Source organism: Oncorhynchus gorbuscha, linkage group LG09 (assembly GCF_021184085.1).
Source record: "Oncorhynchus gorbuscha isolate QuinsamMale2020 ecotype Even-year linkage group LG09, OgorEven_v1.0, whole genome shotgun sequence".
Lineage (NCBI taxonomy): Eukaryota > Metazoa > Chordata > Actinopteri > Salmoniformes > Salmonidae > Oncorhynchus > Oncorhynchus gorbuscha.
In genome coordinates, this window is record NC_060181.1 from 74610440 (window position 1) to 74631397 (window position 20958).

Consider the following 20958-nt stretch of genomic DNA (forward strand, 5'->3'; position numbering starts at 1 on the left):
ACTTCCACACACACGCAACTCTCTCACACACAGTCTATAGCTTTGCTATAAACATAATTAAATCAATTAAATTCTCTACATTGATATTTTTCTCTAAAATACAAGAATAAAGAAGGATAAATTGATCTAATTTTAGTTTTATATGTTCTTCAATGTACTTGTGAGTGCCTGTATACCTTAGTAACTACAGATCAGAGAGAAGAGCGAGACAGTGTGTGTTTGACCGTGATATACCTGTGAGTGCCTATATAAGTGTAGTAACTTTGTGCTGCCAGAGTATTTGAAGGGTTTCCAGATCTGTGACAGTACTACTGTAACTGAAACAAACAAAGTACAGTCCCTCTAATGCAGGCCTGGGCAACGGCCAGCCCGCGACCTTATTCAATACGGCCGCAGAATCATGCTCAGATCACATAAAGAATTAGCGATAGTAAAGTTTTTAAAAATATATTTGTTATTCAAATTAAAATCCAAATGAATACTCGCCGCTTGTGGGCATTTATTTTGAAGGCACATATAAATAACAACTGAACGAGGACAGACAGTGAATGACAGGCTGACACAGGTCATAGTTACCAATAGTAGCTAGCTAGAAATTGTGCAAAAATGAGTTTTTCAAAGAAAAGGAAAGTAGACAGTGAATGTCAGGTGTTCCAGCAAGAGTGGACATCGAAATATTTATTTATTAAGATATCAGAGAAAGCTGTGTGCTTAGTGTGCAGAGAGAGCTTCGCTGTGTTGAAAGACTACAACTTGTCCCGACACTTCCAGACAAAACATTCAGAGAAATATAGGAATATTTCTTCTGAGTGCATCGAAAGAGTTGCTTTCTCAGTTGCAGAAGCAGCAAGATTTTTCACAAAACTGCATTCAGCAAACGACAGAATTGTGAGAGCTAGCTATGTACTGTCCTACACAATTGCTAAACATAGCAAGCCATTTGCTGAGGTCGAATTAATTAAATAATGTTTAATAACTTATTTGGGACTTGGGGGCAGTAGCTTGGATGAATAATGCCCAGAGTAAACTGTCTGCTACTCAAGCCCAGAATCTAATCCAATTTCAAGTCATTGCCTATCGAATATACAGTGCCTATGGGGTCATATTGCACTTCCTAAGGCCTCCACTAGATGTCACCAGTTTTAGAACCTTGTTTGAGGCTTCTACTGTGAAGGAGGGGGGAATGAGAGCTGATTGAGTCAGGTGTCTGGCAGAGTGCCATGAGCTCAGTCTCGTGCGCTCCCATGAGAGCTAGCTGCGTTCCATTGCATTTCTACAAAGGAATTCTCCAGTTGAAACATTATTGAAGATTTATGATAAAAACATCCTAAAGATTGATTCTATACTTCGTTTGACATGTTTCTACGAACTGTAATATGACTTTTCATCTGAACTTTCTCCTGGACTTGCCCGCGCCTCCTGAGTTTGGATTTGTGTACAAAACGCGCAAACAAAAAGGAGGTATTTGGACATAAATTATGGACTTTATTGAAAAAACAAACATTTATTGTGGAACTGGGATTCCTGGGAGTGAATTCTGATGAAGATCATCAAAGGTAAGTGACTATTTATAATGCTTATAATGCTTACTTATGTTGACTCCACAACATGGCAGGTTTCTGCATGGCTTGTTTTTGTGTCTAAGCGCCGTACTCAGATTATTGCATGGTTTGCTTTTTCCGTAAAGTTTTTTTGAAATCTGACACAGCGGTTGCATTAAGGAGAAGTGGATCTAAAATTCCATGCCACTTGCTGACCTAACATACTCATTTGGTGTGCTTTCGCCGTAAAGCCTTTTTGAAATCGGACACTGTGGCTGGATTTATAACAAGTTTATCTTTAAAATGGTGTAAAATACTTGTATGTTTGAGGAATTGTAATTATGGGATTTCTGTTGTTTTGAATTTGGCGCCCTGCAATTTCACTGGCTGTTGGCGAGGTGGGACGCTACCGTCCCACATATCCCAGAGAGGTTTTATTTGACTCTGCAGCAATACATTTCCCTAACAAGAAATAGCTGAGATGAGCAGTGACACGGCGTGTTGAGGACTTCGCAGAGAATATGGAACAACAGTTGAAAGACGAGGTAAAGGATTTCACCTATTTCTCCTTGGCCCTGGATGAGAGCAGTGATGCATGTGACACGAGGCATAACCCCAGACTGTGCAATTACAGAGGAGCTTGCTTCAGTGCAGTCAATGAAGAACACAACCACAGGGAAATATTTATTGGCGGAGGTTAATAAGTGCGTGGCAAAGCTGGGACTGAGTATTGAAAGGTTATCCAGTGTGACCACTGATGGGTGCCCAAACTTGGCAGAAAAAAAACATTAGCCTTTTGAAAAGGATACAACATCAAGTAGCTGAGCTGAACCCAGATCAGAAAATAATTTTCCTGCATTGCATTTTTCATCAGAAGGTGCTTTGTAAATGTGTTCTGAAAATGAGCCATATTGTGGATACAGTCACTAAAGTGGTAAACTTCTTAAGAGCAAAATCATTAAACCACAACCAGTTTGTCTCACTGTTGGAAGAGACAGTCGGGTCATGCAGAGCTCCCCTTCCACACAAACGTGAGATGGCTGAGTTTGGGGAAGGTGCTTAAAAGGGTGCGGGACCTGAAGTTGGAGATTACTTCGTTTTTGCAAATGGAAGGAAATATGTGGAATTCCATCAACTGCAAGATAAAGAATGGTTCACTGTGGACATCATGGCCCTCATGAATGAACTGAATTCCAAACTACAAGGGAAGGTCCTTTTTGCACATTAGATGTACAGCCTTGTCAGCCTTCAAGGGAAAATGACTCATCCTGACCTGCCAAGTAGAAGCCAACAATCTCACCCACCTTCTGACACTACTAGTCTGTTCCCTATCAGATGACCAGCGGGAGAAGTATACATCGCTGCTGCGTGCTTTGAACAGTGAATGTTGAGGATTTCATAGTGTTGGGAAATGACATGCTGTTGGTTTCCTCTCCTTTCACCTTCAATGTGGATAATGCTTCTGACCTGCAACTTGAGCGTATCGATCTTCAGAGTGATGCAGTGATTGGAGAACTATTCAAACACTGAGGTTCTATGCATCTCTTGATGAACAAAACTTTCCAAAGAATAGGAGTTCTGCTCAGATGTTTGTACTGTTTGGGTCAACCTATGTATGTGAACAGAATATAACACGTCACAGATAATCTCTTATTGACTCTCACCTCTCAGCAATCCTGCCCATAGCGACGTCAGAAACTATACCTGACTTCACTGCTCTAGTCAATGCCCATCAGAGAGTTGATTGAGTCGTTTAAATGTAATGTTGAGCGCTCTCTCTCTCATGTTTTTGTGCATACCTGTTAACAAGAGTTCTGTCCGTGGTGCTGAATGCACAGTGTACTTTTCCCTCCGTGTAGTTCATTGCATGTTTAATAATGAAAATACCTACCAAAATGAGAATGTGGATGTGGTTTATTTCTGTGCATGTTAATGTTAAATGAGTAGCGTATCTGGATGTGATTTCCAGTAGATATCTGTCAACACAGTCATACACATGTATAATCCTGTAATATGGTTCTGGCCCACGATGGCAAAAATATATTCTAATGTGGCCCTCCATGGAAAATAATTGCCCAGGCCTGGACTGGTTACCCATAATCCATCTGTGTCAGAGAGGTGACGAGCTGATCCTCTCCTCTTCCACCAGGCTGCTCTCCTCCTTTCACATACTCCCTCTCTCCCACTCTCTCTCCTCAGTGATTGGCAGCGCTGATAGGGGGATCATTAATGATCTCATCACATCAGTAGGGCAGAGGAGTAACCTACAGTAGAGAACAGTATCACCTACACACACACACTCAGTCAAGTATAACCCACGCAAATGATGACGCATAGTGTGTGTGTGGATAAAATGTTTATGAGGAGTGACGGCTTTCTTAAGCAACAACAGTAGAGGGGACACTGCTATCATGAGTGTATGTATTACTGACTCTCTCTCTCTCTCTCTCTCTCTCTCTCTCTCTCTCTCTCTCTCTCTCTCTCTCTCTCTCTCTCTCTCTCTCTCTCTCTCTCTCTCTCTCTCTCTCTCAGGGGAAGGTGAGAAGATGTTTCAGAAAGGAAGTCACATAGAGTCCCTCTTCCTCTGTTTGTTGTTGGTGAGTATCTTTCAAATTACATTACTCCTCCTCCTCGCCTCCATCTCCTTTCCCTCCTCTTCTCATCCTCACCCATCTTCAGCAATGAAACAGTGTAACAGATACACAGACGCATGCGTGAACACAAACACACTGAACACACACTGAACACACACACACACACTCGTACAGGCATACCACTGGCAGAGGTACTTTAGCAGGTCTTTGCCAGAGGTTGTGAAACATCACAGGTTCCTCCGTGGAGCTCTAAGAGAGCAGTTCTAATTTGGGCCTGAATATCTCCTCTCTTCCTCTGATGTTGAAACCTGTTGGCTGTGTGTCTGTGTTGGCTGTATTCCCAGGAGTTTAACTTCCCTCAGAGCTCATTTAATGATCCCCACTAAAGCCACTCCTGGAGGGCTGGATTAGAGAGAGAGAGAGACCTCTTCCTCATCCCATTTCATATCTTCCTCCTTCTGCCTCATCCTCCTCCCATCTCATCTCTTCCTCCTTCTGCCTCATCCTCCTCCCATCTCATCTCTTCCTCCTTCTGCCTCATCCTCCTCCCATCTCATCTCTTCCTCCTTCTGCCTCATCCTCCTCCCATCTCATCTCTTCCTCCTTCTGCCTCATCCTCCTCCCATCTCATCTCTTCCTCTTTCTGCCTCATCCTCCTCCCATCTCATCTCTTCCTCTTTCTGCCTCATCCTCATCCCATCTCATATCTTCCTCCTTCTGCCTCATCCTCCTCCCATCTCATCTCTTCCTCCTTCTGCCTCATCCTCCTCCCATCTCATCTCTTCCTCCTTCTGCCTCTTCCTCATCCCATTTCATATCTTCCTCCTTCTGCCTCATCCTCATCCCATCTCATATCTTCCTCCTTCTGCCTCATCCTCCTCCCATCTCATCTCTTCCTCCTTCTGCCTCATCCTCCTCCCATCTCATCTCTTCCTCCTTCTGCCTCATCCTCCTCCCATTTCATATCTTCCTCCTTCTGCCTCATCCTCATCCCATTTCATATCTTCCTCCTTCTGCCTCATCCTCCTCCCATCTCATCTCTTCCTCCTTCTGCCTCATCCTCCTCCCATCTCATCTCTTCCTCTTTCTGCCTCATCCTCCTATCTTCTCTTCTTTCAACCTCTTCCTCACACCTCATCCCATCTCTTCTTCCTCCTTTCACCTCTTCCCAACTACTCTCATCTCCACTTCCTCCTTCAACCTCTTCCTCATCCAGCCTACAGTACTCCCATCTCCTCACATCCTCTTCCTCCTTCCTCCTCCCCCTCCTCCATACACAGCCTCAGACTCACGTCTTCCTGTCAGATGTCTCAGTTCTCTCCAGCTCCCCAGCTGCTGCTCAGTCTGTCTTGTGTTTGTTGTTATAGAGTTTGTCTAGTTTTACTTCACTACAATCCTAAATAAAATAATTACTTTTTACTCCACACATTTTCCCTGACACCCAAAAGTATTAGTTACATGTTGAATGCTTAGCAGGACAGGAAAATGGTCAAATTCATACACTTATCAAGAGAACTTCCCTGGTCATCCCTACTGCCTCTGATCAATTCAAATCAAATGTATTTATATAGCCCTTCGTACATCAGCTGATATCTCAAAGTGCTGTACAGAAACCCAGCCTAAAACTCCAAACAGCAAGCAATGCAGGTGTAGAAGCACGGTGGCTAGGAAAAACTCCCTAGAAAGGCCAAAACCTAGGAAGAAACCTAGAGAGGAACCAGGCTATGTGGGGTGGCCAGTCCTCTTCTGGCTGTGCCGGGTGGAGATTATAACAGAACATGGCCAAGATGTTCAAATGTTCATAAATGACCAACATGGTCGAATAATAACAAGGCAGAACAGTTGAAACTGGAGCAGCAGCATGGCCAGGTGGACTGGGGACAGCAAGGAGTCATCATGTCAGGTAGTCCTGGGGCATGGTCCTAGGGCTCAGGTCAGTTGAAACTGGAGCAGCAGCATGGCCAGGTGGACTGGGGACAGCAAGGAGTCATCATGTCAGGTAGTCCTGGGGCATGGTCCTAGGGCTCAGGTCCTCCGAGAGAGAGAAAGAAAGAAGGAGAGAATTAGAGAACGCACACTTAGATTCACACAGGACACCGAATAGGACAGGAGAAGTACTCCAGATATAACAAACTGACCCTAGCCCCCCGACACAAACTACTGCAGCATAAATACTGGAGGCTGAGACAGGAGGGGTCAGGAGACACTGTGGCCCCATCTGATCTGGTGGACTCATTAGACATTCATGCTTCGTTTGTAAATGATGTTTGAATTTTGCAGTGTGCCACTGGCTATCTGTTAATAAAGAAAACAAGAAAATGGTGCTGTCTGGTTTGCTTAACAAGGAATTTTAAATGATTTATACTTTTACTTTTGATTCTTAACTATATTTTAGCAATTACATTCACTTTTGATACTTACTCTATATTTAAAACCAAATATTTTAAGACTCAAGTAGTATTTTACTGGGTGACTTTCAATTTACTTGAGTCATGTTCTATTAAGGTATCTTTACTTTTACTCAAGTATGACAATTAGGTACTTTTTCCACCACTGCAAACAGTAACTGGTTTCATTTCAGTCTCCATGTGTTTGAACAGCAGTGTGTAACTTGTTGTTGTGTTTAGAAAATTACATTCTTGACCGTGAGCTGGGGAGAGCTGAGTGTGTGCTGTTTTATTTGTGGGTTCTGATGGATGGATCTGGACAGCAAAATCTGTGAGGAGAACAGCCAACGGAACACACACACACACACACACACACACACACACACACACACACACACACACACACACACACACACACACACACACACACACACACACACACACACACACACACACACACACACACACACACACACACACACACACACACACACACACACACACACACACACACACACACACACACAAAGAGCCAGGCAGGCAGGTAGCTAATGGTAAGTAGGTTACTGTATATAAGTACACCTATTGTAATTTAAATACAGTATCAAAGCAATGACACATGGTACAATAGCGTAAAATTGACTCTATTGTACTGTAAAACGTAAATGCAACAGCACCCCCCAACCCAAAACATCTTCCCACAGCCATGATTGAGGGGATTGGGTTTGTATTTGACTATAATTACATGGGATTGGTGCAAGCAGGTTGGCTGCTAGGTCATGTGTTTCCACATCACAGCATATCAATTCATATGTGGTGTTTTCTATCACTTCCATTTCTAGATGCCTAACAAAGGCTTCCGCAGGGACGACAGGGCAAACAGACCGACAGGACATGGCATAATACTTAACCATTAACAAAGGCTTCCGCAGGGACGGAAACAGACGACAGGACATGCAAACAGACAAAGACGACAGGACATGGCATAATACTTAACCATTAACAAAGACTTCAGGACATGGCATAATACTTAACCAGGGAGGGACGACAGGGCAAACAGACTGACAGGACATGGCATAAACTTAACCATTAACAAAGGCTTCCGCAGGAGGGACGACAGGGCAAACAGGACAGGACAAACAGACCAAAGACAGGACATGGCATAATACTTAACCATTAACAAAGACTTCCGCAGGGACGACAGGGCAAACAGACCGACAGGACATGGCATAATACTTAACCATTAACAAAGACTTGGCATAATACTTAACCATTAACAAAGGCTTCCGCAGGGACGACAGGGCAAACAGACCGACAGGACATGGCATAATACTTAACCATTAACAAAGGCTTCCGCAGGGACGACAGGGCAAACAGACCGACAGGACATGGCATAATACTTAACCATTAACAAAGACTTCCGCAGGGACGACAGGGCAAACAGACCGACAGGACATGGCATAATACTTAACCATTAACAAAGGCTTCCGCAGGGACTTAACCATTAACAAAGGCTTCCGCAGGGAAACAGACGACAGGGCAAACAGACCGACAGGACATGGCATAATACTTAACCATTAACAAAGACTTCCCATTAACAAAGCAGGGATTAACAAAGACAGGGCAAACAGACCGACAGGACATGGCATAATACTTAACCATTAACAAAGACTTCCGCAGGGACGACAGGGCAAACAACCATTAACAAAGACAGGACATGGCATAATACTTAACCATGGCATAATAACAAACAAAGGCTTCCGCAGGGACGACAGGGCAAACAGACCGACAGGACATGGCATAATACTTAACCATTAACAAAGACTTCCGCAGGGACGACAGGGCAAACAGACCGACAGGACATGGCATAATACTTAACCATTAACAAAGACTTCCGCAGGGACGACAGGGCAAACAGACCGACAGGACATGGCATAATACTTAACCATTAACAAAGACTTCCGCAGGGACGACAGGGCAAACAGACCGACAGGACATGGCATAATACTTAACCATTAACAAAGACTTCCAGGGACGACAGGGCAAACAGACCGACAGCAGGGACAGGGCAAACAGACCGACAGGACATGGCATAATACTTAACCATTAACAAAGACAGGGCAAACAGACCGACAGGACATGGCATAATACTTAACCATTAACAAAGACTTCCGCAGGGACGACAGGGCAAACAGACCGACAGGACATGGCATAATACTTAACCATTAACAAAGACTTCCGCAGGGACGACAGGGCAAACAGACCGACAGGACATGGCATAATACTTAACCATTAACAAAGACTAGCTACCGCTCCAATCTGTCCCTTATCTGTTTTAAATAGATGGGGCACTACTACTACATACCAGTTCAATCGGTGCAGCATGCTCACTAACGGGTGCAGGTTGACATTTATTGTCATGAGTCTTTTAGGAGCGATTTACCATTATATTGTAAAAATTCATATAAGCAAAAATGTGCTGTTTGGTCTTAATTTAAGGTTACGGTTAGGCATTTGGGTTAGCAGTGTGGTTAAGGTTAGGGTTAGTTTTAAAATCAGATTTTAAGACTTTGTGGCTATACCAGCTAGTGACCACTCTGTAGAGCTGCCTCCAGAGCAAGATTCACGACGAAAAACGCTGACCTGCAACAAATATAGCCTTTTACAGGCATTTACAAGATATGTTAATGAGCCAGAAACAACAAGGCCATGCACCCACTAATGGTCAAAAGGTTTTTGGCTCCAAAAAGATGGTACGCTACTGTATTCTGTGGGATGGAATTACAGTACCATTTGGAATACAGCAATTATTCTCCTGCCCACAAAATCTTCCCAAAATGCACCATAATTTAATGTATGCTGCAGTAAAATGTTTCACATTATTTTACTGTTGAAAATACTCCCAATTACCGTATAAATTACAGTTTTCCTTTACGGTACATAAACAAATGCCCAACAAACACACACACTTCAGCCACTCGATAAATCAATTATATGCACATTTAAACAACTATGGTCAGTCCCTAAGTTCACTCTGACACCCAGCGTTTGCGGTTTGGTTAGTATATTATTGTGTGGGTTGGATGGTGGGAGAGATAGTGATGTAACATTCTCTCACTGGCTGCCAGATTTAGGGCTACATTAATGACAACGCCTTGATTGGTCTCTGAAAGGTTCCCGAGGGGATTAATATAGTCTCAATGATTTTCATTTGAGTTATTGAAAGCTGTAGTTAAAGTCTACAAGCTTTAAGGCTATATACTGAAGAATCCTGTAGTGAGTTGAAGCAGAACAAAAAGATTCATCCTAACCCCTTACACTCGTAGAAATGGGCCTATATTGATAGGGCTGATTTGAAATGTTGAACTATAAAAAGCATATGCATGACCATGTTACCAAAACTTGAGATTATGGGGAAATGATCAGACCAAAGATGAGGACACAATAGTTCACCTGACACAAGACTGAATCCAAACATTACACCGTTGATTTTATGTGCATTTTACATTGACTGTGTTTTTCACAGCATTTGTCAACAACGAAATCTGAAAACACATTGGATAAATTCAATAACGTAAAAATATTCATTGAAATTTGGTGCAAAATAAGAAAAAAACAAGCGTTTGAGTGAGAGGTCTAACTGGTGTCTCCAAGTGGCAACGCATCTCTCCAAACTGCACAGTTCCTAAATCATTTCAACGCACTTTTATGACTCAAGGAAAGAGCCTTCAACTATAAGGTGCTTTTTTTGTGCTCTCCTAGCTGTGCCGTTGAGGAACTGAAGCAAGCACAAAATATGATCTTACAGTGTTAGGCTTTCAAAAGGCACGTCAGATAAACAGATTGTAATTGTGGGGCGCATAGAATGAAGTCATGAGTGCATTCTGATGTGTGTCCTGCGGTTAGTTGTCTTCACAATATGACAAACAGCCTTATTCTGTTCAGGACAACCCAGGGTACAACACCTGTCATCCCTGTAACTGTGGATCACATATAGAAATCCTATAAATTGATACTGTGAATGACATGAGTTTTGACATGAAGTGCACATTAGGACTCATGGGTTTGTGGTTTGCTTGTATGACATCAAAGCAGAGTTGATTATAATCCTCAACATCTCACAGTGACAGTGACTCCTCTCAATTGACAGCATTTCCCTCACTGAGACGACAATAAATGTGCTGTTACGTCCGTCGCTGAAAGAGTGAGACCAAAGCGCAGCGTGGAAAGTGTTCATAATAATGAAACACCGACAAAACAACAAAATATAAACAAACATAAAGTTCTGCAGGGCTAGACAGCTACTGTGCAAAAACAAGATCCCACAAACTCAGATGGAAAACAGACTGCCTAAGTATGATTCCCAATCAGAGACAACGATAGATAGCTGCCTCTGATTGGGAACCCTACCCGGCCAACAAAGAAATAGAAAACTAGAATGACCACTCAAATCACACCCTGACCTAACCAAATAGAGAAATAAACAGGCTCTCTAAGGTCAGGGTGTGACATGTGCAAAAGCAGCCCAGTTAGCGGGAGGGATGGGTGCATCGCCGTTTATAACGGCTGTCAGTCAAAACCCATACAGCGCTGTGAAGTGGAGAAACCTGAGCTCTCACGTCATGTATAAAATGTTACTGTACAGCAGATGCGTTCCAATTTAGGCATTTATCAATGACAGATATTCCATTTTCAACCTGTATATGACTGCATATGACAGGGGCTGTGAGTGGAAAGGACTACCGTATAACCAACAACCTGAATAAAAAACACATTTAAGTTTGACTCTTTGCACACTTTTATATTTGAACTCTCCCCCCTCTCTCTATCTCAGGTGTCCTGTCCTCCCTGTCTCAGGTCAGAGTACAGTAGTTGTGGAGAGTTTGAATTCTACAACCAGACCTTCAGTAGCTGCCGGCCCTGCCCCCCATGCCAGCCTGGACAGGAGCCCCACATGGTGAGACATACTTTCCCTGTGGTGAAATAACTTGAGTGTCCATATCGTGTAAACCCTGACCCCTGTTACCTACCTCCCGGCCATACTTATCAGGTATCAAGGTAAGATCCAGATACAGAATGTGTCGAAATAACAATGATTAAAACAGCAACAGGGTCAAAGGTACAGAACGTTAGGCAGGCTCAGGCTCAGGGTCTGGTCAAGCAGAGGTCGTTAATCCAGAGGTGGGGTAAAGGTACAGAACGGCAGGCAGGCTCAGGGTCTGGGGCAGGCAGAGTGGTCAGGCTGGTGGGTACAGGGTCAGGACAGGCAAGGGTCAAAAATCAGGAGGACGAGAAAACAGAGACTGGGGAAAAGCAGGAGCTGACACAAAAACGCTGGTTGACCTGACAAACAAGACAAACTGGCAACAGACAAACAGAGAACCCAGGTATAACTACACAGGGGATAATGAGGAAGATGGGCGACACCAGGAGGGGGTGGAGACAATCACAAAGGCAGGTGAAACAGATCAGGGTGTGACAATACTCTCTAGTCTGCCTGTCGACTCAGACCACCCAGGTAGTTTTCATGACTCACTGATATACACGCAGGTACATATGTATGATCTTAATTTGAGCCAATTTTCTACAGCAGGAAAACATTTTTGTAGGGGTTGATACATTTTTCATTAGGGTAAATCGAAAATTAGAAACTTTAGAAGCCTTTTTAAAACTCAAATACATTAGAAGTATGCATTTCCAAGTTTGCCTTCTCCGCAACAAAAGAGTTATCAAATTAAGAGCCTACATCTGTACACCTCCCAGCTCAGAGAGAGTTACCACCTAAATCCCAGTACTGTAAGCCTGTTCAGATTCATAAAGGGGAATGAACAATTTTCACGGTTTGTCACACCATTTAGATTTTTTTCCAAATATTGAAGCCCCGTGGGTAGGAATGGTACAGAAGTCTGTCAGTAACCAGGTCAAACCAAAAAGCACAGCAGGCAGCAGCTCACTGAGCCTTAATATGGAGGAGACACACCTCATACACACCTCATACACACACACACACACACACACACACACACACACACACACACACACACACACACACACACACACACACACACACACACACACACACACACACACACACACACACACACACACACACACACACACACACACACACACCTATAGACTACTTCACACAACTACACAGAACAACTCCAACAGGTGCACGCCTTTCCCTCTTAATCTAAACAACAATCCTAACACATGTCTAACTGTTTGAATGGTCTGTTGTTCATTAACCTTCTACGGTTAAGTGATAGTTATTCAATTCTCCTATCTAATTACAGAAAATGACTATAATGTGACCTTGACAAGTAAGCCTATCATTGCTCATGATTGTCTATTTATGTAAGGACTTATGAAACAGAGCATCAACATCATAACTAACCAGGCATCCAGCTCTGTTCTCTCGTCTGTGATCAGTAGTAGTCGTTAGTCTGTAATCTTGTCGTGTGCTTTCCCTCTGTCTTCTTATAATCACTGGGATAATCTACACCCACCTGAGAACCCCCCCCCCCCTAAACACACACACACAGACACACAGACACACAGACACACACACACACACACACACACACACACACACACACACACACACACACACACACACACACACACACACACACACACACACACACACACACACACACATCAAACAGGACTCTTTCAACTCCCACACAGATCTGCTGTGATCTGATAGAGCAGATCATTTTACTGCAGTGATACACACTGGTTTACCACAACTATGGAGACTGGAAATCAATTTGATCTGGAGAGTCTGGAGAAGGTTTATATGAACCGACAGAAGTAAAGTCAGCCAGGAGATCTGACACTGGGTTGATCCATCCTGACAGAATCCCACTGATAATTTAATCCAGTTTTTATCAGATGTCACAGTGGCTATATTGGACAAGCCAATAAAGTAGGAAGTTGAAGTGAATATAGTGTTTCTGTAGTCTGTAGGACAGGCAGCATCTTGGCGTTAACAGTTTTAATAAAGATACGTCAGACACCTACCTGCCTGTCTGTCAGACTGTGTAGAGTATTGGTTGTTGTCCCCCCCCCCTGAGAGTAGTGCATCAGTCTAGAACATCCTCATTCTATACTAGAACATACATTTCCACTTCCTCCCCACATCTACTAGGCTGCACGCATGCGCATGCACACACACACTACAGATGTAGGATCTTAACTTGAGCCATTTTTGTGGTGGTTGATGCATCATTCGTGGAAATTACAAACTTTCATAAACCTTTTTAAAACTTAAATACACTAAACATTTTACATTTCCTGAAATGCAAATGATCCTACAACAGGGTGATCAAATGAAGATCCTACATCTGTAGACAAACTACACAAAGATCCGTTCAGAATGACTCCTGTTCTTGTTAGCAACCACATTTCACATCTTTAGTCTCAGACTAAGTCAGACTCAGTCAGATCTAGGCTGGGCTCAGCAGAACACAAAAGGCAGCATTAGTATATACACTAACACACAGGTCTATGAACAGCACCACTCGTTTCAAGTGCAGTGTGTGTGTGTGTGTGTGTGTGTGTGTGTGTGTGTGTGTGTGTGTGTGTGTGTGTGTGTGTGTGTGTGTGTGTGTGTGTGTGTGTGTGTGTGTGTGTGTGTGTGTGTGTGTGTGTGTGTGTGTGTGTGTGTGTGTGTGTGTGTGTGTGTGTGTGATAACACATGTCTTAACATTGTTTATGTGTGTTTTGTTGCAGAACTGTGGCTATGGGACTAAGGATGAGAACTTTGTGTGTGTGTCTTGTCCTGCGGGGAAGTACTCAAAGGGGAAGTATGAGATCTGCAGGAGACATAAGGACTGTGAAGGTCTGTACCGCGCTACAGTACTCACACCTGGGACACCAGACAGTGACGCAGACTGTGGACCCTGCTTACCCGGGTATGTACACACATACAGACACATACATATACACATATACACACAAGCCTACACACTCTCACTATCTGAGCGTCATTGATAAGACAGGACCACCCCATAGGACATTTCTCCCGCACAACTCCCATATCACACACACAGCCTAGGCTAACCCTCCATTGGCCACGCTACCAGCCTCAATTACCCAGCTGCCATCTGGTCACCCACCAACATGGAGGCAGGAGAAGATATAAACTGTTACAGGACTGATTCAAAGGTCTGATCTCTCTCCTTCTCCCTCTCTCTCCCTCCTTCTCTCTCTGTCTCTACCCCTTTCCTCCCTTTCCACCATATGATATCATTCAGTGGCTGGACCACCTCAAAGGCATTCTCTGGTTTCAGTTGAGTTTAAAGTCAATATACAGACTGGAGTGTTTTAGCATAACATTACTGGCTGCTTTAATAGATACACTCTTTCAGCTGTACTGTATTGGGGGCAGGAATACTGAACACTGTCTGACTGCTGCTGTGATGGAATCAAAATACTCACCAAATTCCTCTAGGCTTTATTAATCTCACGTTTAATGCTTTTGTCGGTGCTCTAACCTGGAGATCGGGTGTTGGTGTTTGATTGAATTTGGTTTAATAGTCATCTCTGATTAATGATAGCCTCTCTGCCCTAGAGGCCTAGAGGATGCCACGCTCTGAAGCAGCTTCCCCTCTCGTCCTCTGTCACAGCTCAGGGCTATATAATACCTTATCTAACCTAATGGTATACAGTATCACTCCTTCCCCTCTGGGCATCAATACAGCAGTCAGTTTAGCCTTTTCACCTCAGCTGTTATTGTGACACTTCTCCTGTCAAATATGTACATATTCACAAAATATCTAACATCTCTGAATATAAGAAGACAATACTAGGTACTGTATCAGTATTGTTCTCTAAAGGTTCTCTCTGTGTTTCCTTTCTGTCAGGTATTACATCCAGGAGAACCGGCCCAGGAACCTGTATGGGATGGTCTGTCACTCGTGTCAGAACGCACCGCGCAACACTAAAGAGTGTACGTTCTACTATACTTTACTACTTCTACAACACAAACACACCGTTTCACCGAATCACAGTCCGAGAGGGACGGAGAGCGATCACTAAGGTCAGGCGAGTGAGGGCCAGTTAATGAACACAGACAGACAGAGCACAGGGCGAGAGGGACGGAGAGCGATCACTAAGGTCAGGTGAGTGAGGGCCAGTTAATGAACACAGACAGACAGAGCACAGGGCGAGAAGGACGGAGAGCGATCACTGTAAGGTCAGGCGAGTGAGGGCCAGTTAATGAACACAGACAGACAGAGCACAGGGCGAGAGGGACGGAGAGCGATCACTAAGGTCAGGCGAGTGAGGGCCAGTTAATGAACACAGACAGACAGAGCACAGGGCGAGAGGGACGGAGAGCGATCACTAAGGTCAGGCGAGTGAGGGCCAGTTAATGAACACAGACAGACAGAGCACAGGGCGAGAAGGACGGAGAGCGATCACTGTAAGGTCAGGCGAGTGAGGGCCAGTTAATGAACACAGACAGACAGAGCACAGGGCGAGAGGGACGGAGAGCGATCACTAAGGTCAGGCGAGTGAGGGCCAGTTAATGAACACAGACAGACAGAGCACAGGGCGAGAGGGACGGAGAGCGATCACTGTAAGGTCAGGTGAGTGAGGGCCAGTTAATGAACACAGACAGACAGAGCACAGGGCGAGAGGGACGGAGAGCGATCACTGTAAGGTCAGGTGAGTGAGGGCCAGTTAATGAACACAGACAGACAGAACACAGGGCGAGAGGGACGGAGAGCGATCACTGTAAGGTCAGGCGAGTGAGGGTCAGTTAATGAACACAGACAGACAGAGCACAGGGCGAGAGGGACGGAGAGCGATCACTGTAAGGTCAGGTGAGTGAGGGCCAGTTAATGAACACAGATAGACAGAGCACAGGGCGAGAGGGGCGGAGAGCGATCACTGTAAGGTCAGGTGAGTGAGGGCCAGTTAATGAACACAGACAGACAGAGCACAGGGCGAGAGGGACGGAGAGCGATCACTGTAAGGTCAGGCGAGTGAGGGCCAGTTAATGAACACAGATAGACAGAGCACAGGGCGAGAGGGACGGAGAGCGATCACTGTAAGGTCAGGTGAGTGAGGGCCAGTTAATGAACACAGATAGACAGAGCACAGGGCGAGAGGGACGGAGAGCGATCACTGTAAGGTCAGGCGAGTGAGGGCCAGTTAATGAACACAGACAGACAGAGCACAGGGCGAGAGGGACGGAGAGCGATCACTGTAAGGTCAGGTGAGTGAGGGCCAGTTAATGAACACAGATAGACAGAGCACAGGGCGAGAGGGACGGAGAGCGATCACTGTAAGGTCAGGTGAGTGAGGGCCAGTTAATGAACACAGATAGACAGAGCACAGGGCGAGAGGGACGGAGAGCGATCACTGTAAGGTCAGGTGAGTGAGGGCCAGTTAATGAACACAGATAGACAGAGCACAGGGCGAGAGGGACGGAGAGAGATCACTGTAAGGTCAGGCGAGTGAGGGCCAGTTAATGAACACAGACAGACAGAGCACAGGGCGAGAGGGACGGAGAGCGATCACTGCAAGGTCAGGCGAGTGAGGGCCAGTTAATGAACACAGATAGACAGAGCACAGGGCGAGAGGGACGGAGAGCGATCACTGTAAGGTCAGGTGAGTGAGGGCCAGTTAATGAACACAGATAGACAGAGCACAGGGCGAGAGGGACGGAGAGCGATCACTGTAAGGTCAGGCGAGTGAGGGCCAGTTAATGAACACAGACAGACAGAGCACAGGGCGAGAGGGACGGAGAGCGATCACTGTAAGGTCAGGTGAGTGAGGGCCAGTTAATGAACACAGATAGACAGAGCACAGGGCGAGAGGGACGGAGAGCGATCACTGTAAGGTCAGGTGAGTGAGGGCCAGTTAATGAACACAGATAGACAGAGCACAGGGCGAGAGGGACGGAGAGCGATCACTGTAAGGTCAGGTGAGTGAGGGCCAGTTAATGAACACAGATAGACAGAGCACAGGGCGAGAGGGACGGAGAGCGATCACTGTAAGGTCAGGTGAGTGAGGGCCAGTTAATGAACACAGATAGACAGAGCACAGGGCGAGAGGGACGGAGAGCGATCACTGTAAGGTCAGGCGAGTGAGGGCCAGTTAATGAACACAGACAGACAGAGCACAGGGCGAGAGGGACGGAGAGCGATCACTGTAAGGTCAGGCGAGTGAGGGCCAGTTAATGAACACAGATAGACAGAGCACAGGGCGAGAGGGACGGAGAGCGATCACTGTAAGGTCAGGTGAGTGAGGGCCAGTTAATGAACACAGATAGACAGAGCACAGGGCGAGAGGGACGGAGAGCGATCACTGTAAGGTCAGGCGAGTGAGGGCCAGTTAATGAACACAGACAGACAGAGCACAGGGCGAGAGGGACGGAGAGCGATCACTGTAAGGTCAGGCGAGTGAGGGCCAGTTAATGAACACAGACAGACAGAGCACAGGGCGAGAGGGACGGAGAGCGATCACTGTAAGGTCAGGCGAGTGAGGGCCAGTTAATGAACACAGATAGACAGAGCACAGGGCGAGAGGGACGGAGAGCGATCACTGTAAGGTCAGGTGAGTGAGGGCCAGTTAATGAACACAGATAGACAGAGCACAGGGCGAGAGGGACGGAGAGCGATCACTGTAAGGTCAGGCGAGTGAGGGCCAGTTAATGAACACAGATAGACAGAGCACAGGGCGAGAGGGACGGAGAGCGATCACTGTAAGGTCAGGCGAGTGAGGGCCAGTTAATGAACACAGACAGACAGAGCACAGGGCGAGAGGGACGGAGAGCGATCACTGTAAGGTCAGGCGAGTGAGGGCCAGTTAATGAACACAGACAGACAGAGCACAGGGCGAGGCTGCAGGATGTTAAACCCGCCAGCGTCTGGAACTGCTTCCTCGTGTTAATGCTCAAACCCAGGAATTGTTTTTGTGTCCGTCGCTCAAACCAACACTCACTGGCACATTGTTTTGACCGGAAATTAATATATATGTGTAATTTGAATGACTGTGTTTTGGAATATGAAAACCTCAAACAGATTGGAAGCAGCTATGAGGAGGAGGGAGGGAGGGAGGGAGGGAGGGAGGGAGGGAGGGAGGGAGGGAGGGAGGGAGGGAGGGAGGGAGGGAGGGAGGGAGGGAGGGAGGGAGGGAGGGAGGGAGGGAGGGAGGGAGGGAGAGAGAGAGGGAAGGAGGGAGGGAGGAGGAGGACAGATGAGTGTATACCAACAAACGTTTTAACAAGTGTCTAATTGTTTCTTCCAGGCAGGGAGTGAGTTAGGGAGGAAGAGAGGGAGGGAGGGAGGGAGGGAACGTGTGAGGGTACATTTTAATTAACTGTTTCAAATGAAGGCTTGAAATATGTAGTTGAAGCATAGAGTTACTAGCTCAGGGTCAAGACAGGCTAGCACTCGCCAAGTAATCTGTCAATTACTCCGGCTTCCAGCTCCGTGTGTATGCGTGTGTGTTTGTGTGTGTGTGTGTTACCGCTGAGCCCAGCTATCTCCCAGCATGGCGCGGTGTGATAATTAAAAAGTTTGGAGGGCATGAAAAAGATGATTAACATGTTTCCACATGCACTGGGTCGTCTCTTCAACAGCAGCCTGTCATACCATCTCTCCAGGCTATATGCATCTATACATATCTATACAACCTCTGTCTGGCCTCTGTTTACCACCATCTACTGTAACAGACTGGGTTTAAACTTTGAACCCAGGTTTGTCTAATGTAACTGCAGCAGTCTCATGCAATGATAGACCTCGTCAGTCTGATCTAATCAGTGAATAAATAAAGTCTGAAGCAGCATAAAATTGTCCAAAAGCTTTAGAGGAGATGACGTCTGTCTGTAGGGTTGAAAGCCTTGGTCTATTGTGATGTCTGTCTGTAGGGTTGAAAGCCTTGGTCTATTGTGACGTCTGTCTGTAGGGTTGAAAGCCTTAGTCTATTGTGATGTCTGTCTGTAGGGTTGAAAGCCTTGGTCTATTCTGATGTCTGTCTGTCGGGTTGAAAGCCTTGGTCTATTGTGATGTCTGTCTGTAGGGTTGAAAGCCTTGGTCTATTCTGACATCTGTCTGTAGGGTTGAAAGCCTTGGTCTATTCTGATGTCTCACTGTAGGAACAATGTGGTCTCAGAGCATTTTGTATTATTCTGTACGTAAATCTGAGACACTCCATTTAGTATGATATGTCTCATGTAGTTTGTGTTCATTTGTGGAAGTCCATCATGATATGTTTACGAATTACAATTCATATGATGTTACCAATTTGCTAAACGTACAATATGTTACCAATTTGCTAAATGTATGATATGTTACAAATTCCAATTTGTTGTGGCTAAAGTTAGCTAGGTGACTAGGTGGCTGACGCTAATGTTAGCTAGCTAGTGATCAGGCCTACCATTGTTGTGTTTTCGGTAAACTTGGGTGAAAATGGAGTACAGGAGGGGACTAAGCACACAACCCTGAGGGGTAAGACATCATGAGGGTCATGGCTACCCTTAGATTAATTACCTGTGTAGTATCTGTGTAGTAACTGTGTAGTAACTGTGTAGTATCGGTGTATTCCAGGCATGCTTACCAAAGTCCCCAGTGTCTCAACCAGCAGTACTACCATGTTCCCTCACCCTCACAAAGACGCCACAGGACAGGGTCACCTTGCAACCGCTCTCATCATTGCCATGTCAACCATCTTCATCATGGCCATCGCCATCGTCCTCATTATCATGTTCTACATCCTCAAAGCCAAGCCCAGCGGACAGGGTAACAATCACACACACGCACATACACACACAGTTTCAGTTAGGTTCCCTCCCTGTGTTAAATGGGACATCAGTGTGCACAGTTACTAAACGTTCTCTCTCTCCGTGTGCAGCGTGCTGCTCAGGTCAGGTGGTGAAGGCTGTGGAGGCTCAGACCAACAAACAGGAGGACAAGAAAGATGTTCCAGGTGAGACACTACAACACAGCTTTACAAAATGATACCTCAGAGAACAGAAAACCACATGACAGTCAACTAACATAATATATAGTAGCGGCTGGGGCCTCAGGCTTAATCTGCAGTCTAGTCTATAACTAACATAATGTATAGTAGCGGCTGGGGCCTCAGGCTTAATCTGCAGTCTAGTCTATAACTAACATAATGTATAGTAGCGGCTGGGGCCTCAGGCTTAATCTGCAGTCTAGTCTATAACTAACATAATGTATAGTAGCGGCTGGGGCCTCAGGCTTAATCTGCAGTCTAGTCTATAACTAACATAATGTATAGTAGCGGCTGGGGCCTCAGGCTTAATCTGCAGTCTAGTCTATAACTAACATAATGTATAGTAGCGGCTGGGGCCTCAGACTTAATCTGCTCTAATAACTAACATAATGTATAGTAGCAGGCTTAATCTGCAGTCTAGTCTATAACTAACATAATGTATAGTAGCGGCTGGGG

At 45.3% G+C, this 20958-nt stretch overlaps 1 protein-coding gene across 2 annotated transcripts in view; it reads left to right on the forward strand.

Annotated features, from left to right (window-relative positions):
• LOC124044060 (tumor necrosis factor receptor superfamily member EDAR-like) overlaps window positions 1-20958 on the forward strand; it is a 47482-nt gene that overhangs the window by 17461 nt on the left and 9063 nt on the right. The window contains exons 2-7 of one of the 2 annotated variants that reach the window (XM_046363429.1): window positions 4074-4138; window positions 11357-11479; window positions 14263-14444; window positions 15396-15481; window positions 20091-20282; window positions 20395-20469. In XM_046363429.1, the coding sequence (XP_046219385.1) occupies window positions 4088-4138; window positions 11357-11479; window positions 14263-14444; window positions 15396-15481; window positions 20091-20282; window positions 20395-20469 (709 nt within the window). In that variant the 5' untranslated portion in view covers window positions 4074-4087. The remainder of the gene's footprint in view (window positions 1-4073; window positions 4139-11356; window positions 11480-14262; window positions 14445-15395; window positions 15482-20090; window positions 20283-20394; window positions 20470-20958) is intronic. The other variant, XM_046363430.1, reaches the window with a different exon arrangement.